Below are 10,280 nucleotides of genomic sequence, written 5' to 3' on the forward strand. Positions count from 1 at the left end.
GCTCACAGCAACCTCCAACTCCTGGGCTCAAGCGAGTCTCCTGCCTCAGCCTCCCCCCCCCCATGTCTCCGTTCTGGTCAGTGATCCAGTTCAGGATCCTAAATTGCTTTTAGTGTCAAGTCTCCTTTGTTTCTAATCTGGCACACATTCTCAATCTTTCTCTGTCTTTCACGACCTTGACACTTTCAAACAAGAGTAGCCAATTATTTTGTGGAATGTCCTGCAGTCTGAATGTGTCTAATGTTTCCTTATGATTAAGGATATGCCTTTTTGGCAGTCATCCATGTGACACTGTGCTGTGCGTTCTTCTCAGTGCCTGGTATCAGGAAGAATATATCAATGTACCTTATTTCTGGGGGTGTTAGTTTTGATCACTTACTTAAAGCAGTGTTTGCTGTCTCTTTACCAGAAGAGACTCTTTGTAATTAATAAGTGTCTTCTGTGGAGACACTTTGAGACTGTGCAGATAGTCTAGTTCTTAACCACATTTTTGCTCACAAATAGTAACATCCATTGGTGATTCTTGCCTGCAACAGTTAAAGCTTGGCAAATGGTCATTTTCATCATTCCTTCACTTATTAATTGGGATTCTGCTTTAAGAAGAGCTATCCCCATATAAATTGATTTTATTTAATTCATTATTTATTTATAGTAGTATAGATTCACGGACATTTATTTTATTCTATAGTTCATAGCCCACTATTCCCACAACCATGCTTGACTAGCTTTAAAAAACTACATATATGTAAGCCATTACTGTCATTTGTTTCATTGCTCAAATTGTCCCAGATATGGCCACTAGGATCTGTTTGTGAGGATATATTCTGTGTGCTTTTTAACAAGGCCTGTCATGTTTTTTGAGCATGTCTTTATTTCTGCTTTCAAGTCATTTTATACTTGCTCTTCCCCAGTCCTACTGTTTCTCCAAGGAGCTTTACTAGTTCCTTGTACTGGAGAATGATATTTAGAATTTAAGGTTGTAGGTGCTTGAGGAAAGTTTTGATGACTCCTGATGGAGATTAGAAATGAAAGCTGGGGCTTGGCGCCTGTGGCTCAAGTGACTAAGGCGCCAGCCACATACACCTAAGGTGGCGGGTTCGAATCCCCAGCCTGGGCAGCCAAACAAGAATGATGGCTGCAACCAAAAAATGGCCGGGCGTTGTGGTGGGCGCCTGTAGTCCCAGCTACTTGGGAGGCTGAGGCAGGAGACTCGCTAGAGCCCAGGAGTTAAAGGTTGCTGTGAGCTGTGATGCCAGAGCACTCTACCCAGGGGGATTGCTTGAGGCTCTGTCTAAAAAAAAAGAAAAGAAATGAAAGCTGGCTTTCCAAAGCAACTAAGCAGCTAATGAAAGCAGGGTGCAGCCTGGGAAAGCTCCTGGTTCTGAGAAGGAGCTGGGTTTAGACCACATCTGGATTAGGCTGCAGATCTCATTAGGAACCAGCACGCACGCTAAGTGTCTACCACAGATACAGCCTGCTTGTTAACCACAAATCGGAGTCATGCCTCTCTTGGTGCTTGTCAAATTAACACCACTGTTTAAATAGCTTAAAAAAAATCCCAGTAATATCTGAAAGAGGAAAGCCTTCACAGATGTGGTGTGCTATGTTAGAAGACCTGGAGAGAGGCCTGAGCCACTCTCCAGCACTGTGCCTTCTCCTGGGGATCTTAGGCCTGGCTAAAATCCAGTGAGACAGTGAGTGGAGGCAACTTGTAAACCAGTGCATGTGGTGCACGCCACTGGCCAGGGGCCCTGCCATAGGCATAACTTTATGATCAGCAGCTTTTTTTTTTTTTTTTGAGACGGAGCCTCAAGCTATCCCCCTGGGTAGAGTGCCATGGCATCACGCTCACAGCAACCTCCAACTCCTGGGCTCAAGCGAGTCTCCTGCCTCAGCCTCCCAAGTAGCTGGGACTACAGGCGCCCGCCACAACACCTGGCCATATTTGGGTTGCAGCTATCATTGTTGTTTGGCGGGCCGGACTGGGGATTTGAACCCGCCACCTTAGGTGTATGTGGCTGGCGCCTTAGCCGCTTGAGCCACAGGCGTCGAGCCGGTCAGCAGCTTTTTAATAAAAATAAAATAAGTGGTTGTAAGAGGCCCATTTTTACATTTCTTGGTCTTCCTTACTTTCTAAGTGTCAGCCTCTTAATAGCTGTCTCATTGTCAGTCATCCTACCGGGATAGTGCCAGATTGGACACTTGACCAAAACCCAGGCTCCTTCTCCCAACAAGCAGGCAGACAAGGATACGTTTATTTTAAATTTTTCTTATTGAGAGATATTTGTTGGGTTGTTATGCCTTCCCTTCAAAGCTGTATGGAAGCAACATGCACAGAATTGAGGTTCCAAGGCATAAGTTTTGTTGTTACTTGTGCTGAAGTGAGCAGGCTATGCAAACCTGTCTTCAAAGGCCAAGAGAGCTGAGAGGCCAAAGGAGGCCGAGCAATGCAGTTTCTCAGAAAGAAACATTTAATAGGACTCAGGAACAGAAGAGATGTCTCTTGTGGTTGAGAGACAGTGGGTCCTCACACTGGCCCTCCAGAAGGTATTCTGTATATCAAGCGTCCTCAAACTACGGCCCGCGGGCCACATGCAGCCTCCCTAGGACATTTATCTGGCCTGCCTGGTGTTTTTGCCACTGCTGCCTGTCCTGCTTAGCAGCCAACTTGTCCTGGGGCCCGCAGTCCGGCCCTCCAACAGGCTGAGGGACAGTGAACTGGCCCCCTGTTTAAAAAGTTTGAGGACTCCTGCTGTATATAGTAGGCATTTTTTTTTTTTTGTAAAACACATGCAAATAGTCACATTTCAGATAATTTTGCTAATTGTGACCAGTGGGGAAGTTAGATAAGAGTATTTATGAGGGGTTATCTTTGTTTCTGAGGGGTTATCTATGCCTCGGAGCACACGGATCATTGTGGTGATTTTGCATCAAGATGGTGTCACACTTTCCATGCAATAGGCTATTTTTCCTTTCTTCCTTGAGAAGGGTGTTGCCTTTAATTTCAGCTGTGACTCTAATTCTTAGAACTTGAAAGTTTAACTTTCAATTTTTTTTATACTTTTTACAGAAAAGTTATATTTAACTCTTATCCTGTTTCTGTTCCCCAGCTTTAATAATTACCAATTGGCCAGGCATTACTCATGCCTGTAAATCTAGTGCATTGAGAAGCTGAGGTGGGAGGACTGCTTGAACCTAGGAGTTTGAGACCAGCCTGAGTAATATAGCAACTGCTGCTCTACCAAACACCATCTCTGCCAACACCCCCCAAAAACAAACAAACAAAGAAAGAACAACAAATTGTGGGAGGAGTCCTTGAGCCCAGGAATTCAAGGTTGTGGTGAGCTATGATTATGTTGCTGTAGTGATAGAATAAGGCCTTGTCTCAAAAAAACCCCCAACCTACGACCAATCATGTTTAATTAATATAGCCATAACTATACAAACATAATTCTCCTTCACCTCCATATTATTTTAAGTAAATAACATAATTTCATCTGAAAAAAATTTTTTTTCTTTTTTTTCTTTGAGATAGTTTCACTTTATAGCCCCCAGTAGAATGCCCTGGTGTCACAGCTAACAGCAACCTCAAACTCTTGGGCTTAAGTGATTCTTTTGCCTTGGCCTCCCAAGTAGCTGGGACTATAGACATCTGCCACAATGCCCGGCTAGTTTTCTGTTGCAGCTGTCAATGTTGTTTTAGCTGGCCTGGGCCGGGCTCAAACCTGCCAGCCTTGGTGTATGTGGCTGGTGCCCCCTACCCACTGAGTCACAGGAGCCACCCTAGACAGTATTTTACTGTTGGTATGTCCCTGGTGTCATTTGACTTGTTCCCCTGTCTCACGTTTTCTATGAATTGGCAAGTCTAGAGAATTCATTATGTTTAATTTCATTATGGAGGGGAAGCTAAAATACAGGTGGTGGTGTATATTCCTAGGATCCTGGATGCACATATCAGGCCTGGTTTTCTCTTTGTATGATGTTAGTGCTATTCTTGATCCAATAATTCATTAAGAATTACAAAATGATGATAATCCTACTTTTATAATTTCTTTTTTATGTATTAGCTGGAATATTTTAATAAAGAGAAACTTCTCAGCAACGGTTTGGTTACTTTCAGGTATAGTTCTTGGAGGAAAGGTGGAATAAATGCTTGATTCCCTTATTTACTGTTTTCAGTATAACAAGGTCTCTAAAGATGATGAGTGTGAGATTTGAGTGCCATGAATTGACCAATTGGACATATTGGATCTGTTTTAGTCTATTGCTGATGTTATACTTATTGGTGCTCACAGGAAGAATAAGCCCATCTTTGATGGTCTTGAGAGCCCCTTCAGGTTAGCTCTTAGGTCCTTTTCCTCAACCCTAGTAATCTTCCATGGTTTTGATAGATGCTGTAGGTTCATCTTGTACATTTTCTTCCCAAGACCAAGGCCATTTTTCCAAGGCCTTCTAGGAGGTAATGTATTTAAATAGGGCTCACAGACTGGATGGTGTGGATGAAACTTTTTTTTTTTGAGACAAAGTCTTGTTTAGTTGCTCTGGGTAGAGTGCTGTGGTGTCTTAGCTCACAGCAACCTCAAACTCCTGGGCTCAACCGATCCTCTTACCTCAGCCTCCCAAGTAGCTGGGACTGGAGGCACCTGCCGCAATGCCTGTCTATTTTTTTTAGAGACGGGATCTTGCTCTTGCTCAGGCTGGCCTGCAACTCCCGAACTCAAGCAACTCTAGAGTACTGGCCCCTGCCCATGGATCAAACTTTAACTCAATGTGAGAGAAGTGAGGAGTGGACAGGGGTTGGGGCTCTGAGGATATTTGTTCCCCTCTGTGGTTTCTGCTGAGAATGTAGCTTAGGGAGATGAGATGCCAATTTTGTAACTGAGTGACAAACAGGTGAAAATAGTCCACATTTTATTTGATAGATGTGATCTAGTTACCTAGTGTTTACTTTTGGAAAAAGACCTGGTTATAGTATGTGTGCAGGTGACACTATTCACTTACCTTCCTGAGGGGTGCTGGATCTAGGCAGGGGAGGCACCAACCTGGTGATATCCTCAAATCTGGGATCCTTAGGCTGGACCTGAGGCCTTGTCCTGCTACACAGGACTTCCTGAGTCCATGATGGTAGAGTTCCAGATTCCAGATAAGTATCCAGTTCTCTGAAATACATCCTCACTGTAGTCTTAGGAGTGTAAAATTAAAAGCCATCTTACTGTTGTGATCACTTAGAAGGGGTCTAGTATTTTCTCCTCTCCTCCCCGCTCCTCTCCCTCTGTTGCCCTGGGGTTAAGTGCCATGGTGTTATACCTCACAACAACCTCAAACCTCAGACTCTTGGCTTAAGCGATCCTCTTGCCTCAGCCTCCCAAGTAGCTGGGACTACAGGTGCCTGCCATAACACCAGGCTATTTTTCGAGATGGGGTCTCGAGCTTGCTTAGGTTGGTCTTGAACTCCTGGGCTGAAGCTGTCCACCCACCTCAGCCTCCCAGAGTGCTGGGGATTATGGGCATGAGCCACTGTGCCCAGCCACTCCATTATTTGTTTCTTTACTTACTCTGTGAGCTGTAAAGATGATTATCTCCTTAAAAGCTGCTATTTCGGTAGCTGCCTTCATGACAGGTAAAACTTTTCCATAGGTTTGGAAAGTAGCAAAGATGCACTGGTTTCATAAGTACATGGTGGCTCTCTACCTAATAAATGCCCGTATAGGCTGATACATTAAGCATATGGAGAAGGTGGTAAAAGACAATTACTTAGTACTTATTTTTCCCTTTCTTATGTTGGTATTTCTGGAAGAGAGATTGTGTCCTGGTCACTGTGGCACACCTGCTGCCTAAGGGAGGACTAGATCCCTGACATCACCCTCCCCCCCTGCATTTAAACTGGGATTTTAAAAAACAGTGTACATGTCAAGGTGAGTTAACATCTAACTTTAATACAATTTTTTTTTTCCTCTAGGAAAAAAAATGCTAAAATCAAGACAGGGTACAAGCGAGAGCACATCAACCTGGGCTGTGATGTGGACTTCGACATTGCTGGGCCTTCGATCCGGGGGGCTCTGGTGCTGGGTTATGAGGGCTGGCTGGCTGGCTACCAGATGAATTTTGAGACTGCAAAGTCCCGAGTGACCCAGAGCAACTTTGCAGTTGGCTACAAGACTGATGAATTCCAGCTTCACACTAATGTGTAAGTGTGCATGTTGTGGGGTTCAAGTGTATGTGGTGGAGAGATTGGTTTTTATTATTTTTCTCTAAGTCTAATTTTTTTTTTTTTTGAGACAGTCTCACTTTTGTTGCCCTCGGTAGAGCACTGTGGTGTGGTGTCACAGTTCATAGCAACCTCAAACTCCTAGGTTTAAGTCATCCTCTTGCCTCAGCCTCCCAAGTAGCTGGGACTACAGGCACCTGCCACAACACCCAACTATTTTTTTTTTTCATTTTTTTTTTTTTTAGACGGAGCCTCAAGCTGTCCCCCTGGGTAGAGTGCCATGGGATCACACTCACAGCAACCTTCAACTCCTGGGCTCAAGCGAGTCTCCTGCCTCAGCCTCCCAAGTAGCTGGGACCACAGGCGCCCTCCACAATGCCTGGCCATTTTTTGGTTGCAGCCGTCTGTGGTGTTTGGCGGGTCTGGGCTGGGGATTCGAACCCGCCACCTTAGGTGTATGTGGCTGGCGCCTTAGCCACTTGAGCCACAGGTGCCGAGCCAACACCCAACTATTTTTGGTGGTAGTTGTCATTGTCGTGTGGCAGGCCCGGGCTGGATTCGAACCCACCAGCTCCAGTGTATGTGACTGGCTCTCTAGCCACTGAGCTACAGGTGCCGAGCCTCTAATTTTTAACCACTCCAAAGTGAGTTTGTTGGCATCCAATGAGCCACATGGCCTGCTGCAGCTTTCTGTTTCCCACTTACCTATTTCCCGAAGTGTCTTTTTTTTTGAGACAGAGTTTTACTTTATCACCCTTGGTGGAGTGTTGTGGGATCATAGCTCACAGCAACCTCAAACTCTTAGGTTTAAAGTGATTCTCTTGCCTCAGGCTTCCTGGTAGCTGGGACTACAGGTGCGGACTGGCTATTTTTTAGAGATGGGGTCTTGCTCTTGCTCAGGCTGGTCTTGAACTCCTGAACTCAGGCAATCTACCCACCTTGGCCTCCCACAGTGCTTGGATTACAGGTGTGAGCCACTGCACCAGCCTGTGTCTTAGGTTCTTTTTATTTTGTGAACAATAAATATTGCTGCTGTGTTGCAGATAAATGACAGCAGGGCCATGATGTCACTGCAGAGGGGTATCCCTTCCCTATAGTTTTTGTTTTAGTTAACAAAATGCGGGGGGTGAGGGGCAGCGCCTGTGGCTTAGTGAGTAGGGCGCTGGCCCTATATACCAAAGGGGGCAGGTTTGAACATGGCCCCGGCCAAACTGCAACAACAAAAAAATAGCTGGGCATTGTGGCAGGTGCCTGTAATCCTAGCTACTCGGGAGGTTGAGACAAGAGAATTGCCTAAGCCTAAGAGCTGGAGGTTGCTGTGAGCTGTGACAGTACAGCACTCTACTGAGGGTAACAAAGTGAGAGTCTTGTCTCTAAAAAAAAAATATGTGGGGGTGGGGGGAGCACTGCTTTCTTTCTCTGTATAATGCCTAAGGATCCCTTTCCTCCCCTTCCTCCTCCTTTCCCCTCTCCTCCCCTCCTTATGCTTGATGAATTGTAGACATAGTAGACAAATTAGGAGCTGATAAGATCTCTGGTGGGGCATTTGAAAGTTTAACTATTGGACAATGTGGTGAAGGGAAGAGAAGATGACAGGTGAAGAGAGAAACTTGAGAATTTAAGTAGGGCAATGATTCAAGTTAAGGGAAACAGATTTTCATCCATAAAAATCATGTTTTAATTTCCTGGGGAATTAACCTGTGGCATAAATTGGGTACAACTTACCAAGTTTCTTTCTTTCCACTAGAGGTCACTAAAGAAGTGACTTCTTGCCCTGGCTCATGCCTGTAATGTTAAGTACTTGGGAGGCCGAGGCAGGTGGATTACCTGAGCTCATGGGTTCGAGACCAGCCTGAGCCAGAGAGAGACCCCCGTCTCTAAATATAGCTGGGCATTGTGACAGGCACCTGTAGTCCCAGCTACTTGGGAGGCTGAAGCAAGAGTATCACTTAAGGCTCGGTACCTGTGGCTCAAGTGGCTCAGGCACCAGCCACATACACCTAAGGTGGTGGGTTTGAATCCAGCCCGGGCCCACCAAACAACAATGATGGCTGCAACCAAAAGATGGCTGGGCATTGTGGCGGGTGCCTGTGGTCCCAGCTACTTGGGAGGCTGAGGCAGGAGACTCACTTGAGCCCAGGAGTTGGAGGTTGCTGTGAGCTGTGATGCCAGAGCACTCTACCCTGGGGGACAGCTTGAGGCTCTGTCTCAAAAAGAAGAGTATCACTTAAGCCCAAGACTTTGAGTTTGCTGTGAGCTGTGAGTGCTACAGTACTCTACCAAGGGTGACAAAGTCAAACTCAGTATCAAAAAAAAAGTGACTTCCTAAAACTTTAAGTAGATGGTATTAGTAAGTAAATGAATACTATTTTTTTTTTTTTTAAAGATTTTTATTTTTTGCAGTATTTTTTTGGCTGGGACTGGGTTTGAACCCACCACCTCCGGTATATGGGGTCGGTGCCCTACTCCTCTAGCCACAGGCTTTGCCCAGGAATACTATTTTTATTAATAAAATTTTTTCAGGAATTTTTACCACTTATTAAAAATTTGGAGTCTTGGTTGGGTGCAGTAGCTCATGCCTGTAATCCTAGCACTCTGGCAGGTCGAGGCGGGTGGATTGCTTGAGCTCATGAGTTTGAGACCAGCCTGAGTAAAAATTGAGACCCCTGTCTCTACTAAAAATAGAAAAACTGAGGCAAGAAGATCGCTTGAGCCCAAGAGTTGGAGGTTGGTTGTTGTGAGCTCTGACGCCACGGCATTCTACTCAGGGTGACTGCTTGAGACTCTGTTTGAAAAAAATTTTTTCTTTTGGAGTGGAAAACAATAGAGATGGACAGTTTAGTGGTTACTGGAAGTGTGGGGATGGTGTGTCTGCAGCGGGGTAGCTGAGTGGGTTTGGGGGAATGGAACTGTTCTGTATGCTGACTGTGGTAGTATTACACACTACACAAGTCTGTCTGTACATGTGTTAAAATCCATAGAAATGTATACCAACAAAACGTCCATTTTATTGTATGTTAATTTTAAAAAGGTAATATACAGAAAAGTCACAGGAAAAATATCACAAGCATAGAAGTGCTTTTTAATTTAGAATTCGTATTGGAATGAGAAGTGTTTCCTTGGTTTAGAATTGGGAATTGGCACCAACTTGAAGAAGAACAACAGCTGTCAGGCATTTCCGTCATATACCTGAGCTTTAATATTTCTAATAAGTAACAAGTGGACACGGTTTATTTTTGGAACTGGCGCGGAGGCAGCTGACACAGCTCCTCTGGGTTGCCTTGGTGCTTGTAGAGGTCCTGATGTGTAACTGATGTTCTTTAAGCTTCATATAGATGAATTTGGACAATCAGTCCCCTATTTCTGGTTTTGAAAGCTCACTACAGGAAGGCAGTATTGTGTTCCTGGTTTTAAAATATTCTGAAAAATATGACCTTTTAAAAAACCTTCCCTATTTGAGTATACAGTAGAACCTCTATAAGATAACCACCCCAGGGACTGGAACAAACTGGTGAACATACAGAGATGGCCAGCATAAGGAAATAGACCTGTTATACTGATATGTGTATATGGTACATGTCCTGTCTATGAAAATGAGATCAATTTGAGATGGTCAGTGTAGGGAGATGGTCACCTGTGGAGGTCCTCCTGTGTTACTCACTCAGAAATCTTTTTTTTTTTTTTTTTTGACAAGCTGCTGTTTTGTAGCAGGCTGGGCTATTTGAAGAAGATAGGATTCCCTGTGAATCAGACAGTGCCTACAGTCTCCCTGTATTTCCTGAAAGCACAGTATCTGTCTGGCTGAATTTCAGGAAGAAACTTAAGAATTCAGAATATATTTTATGAGTATCTGCTTTAGGGAGAACATTTTGTGAAGAGTTTACAATGAAACAGTAACAATTTGTTCTTAGGTCCTTAACCCTTTGCTGGATTCCAAAGCACATGGGTTCTGACCAGTGCCATTTCCACTGGAAATGCCCAAAATAACAAGGCTGAACTTTCACACTGATTTTATGATAAAAACGTTTGAGAGGATGTAGGAAAGCATTTTTTTTTTTTTTTTTTTTTTTTT

The 10,280-nt window shown here is 44.3% G+C and overlaps 1 protein-coding gene across 2 annotated transcripts in view; it reads left to right on the top strand.

The window, feature by feature from the left end:
- VDAC1 (voltage dependent anion channel 1) overlaps positions 1–10,280 on the top strand; it is a 35,365-nt gene that overhangs the window by 18,167 nt on the left and 6,918 nt on the right. For both annotated transcript variants that reach the window (XM_012808470.1, XM_012808474.2), the window contains exon 6: positions 5,960–6,187. In XM_012808470.1, the coding sequence (XP_012663924.1) occupies positions 5,960–6,187 (228 nt within the window). The remainder of the gene's footprint in view (positions 1–5,959; positions 6,188–10,280) is intronic.

This window comes from Otolemur garnettii, unplaced genomic scaffold (genome assembly GCF_000181295.1).
Source record: "Otolemur garnettii isolate 467f Iridium unplaced genomic scaffold, OtoGar3 scaffold00003, whole genome shotgun sequence".
Classification (NCBI taxonomy): Eukaryota; Metazoa; Chordata; class Mammalia; order Primates; family Galagidae; genus Otolemur; species Otolemur garnettii.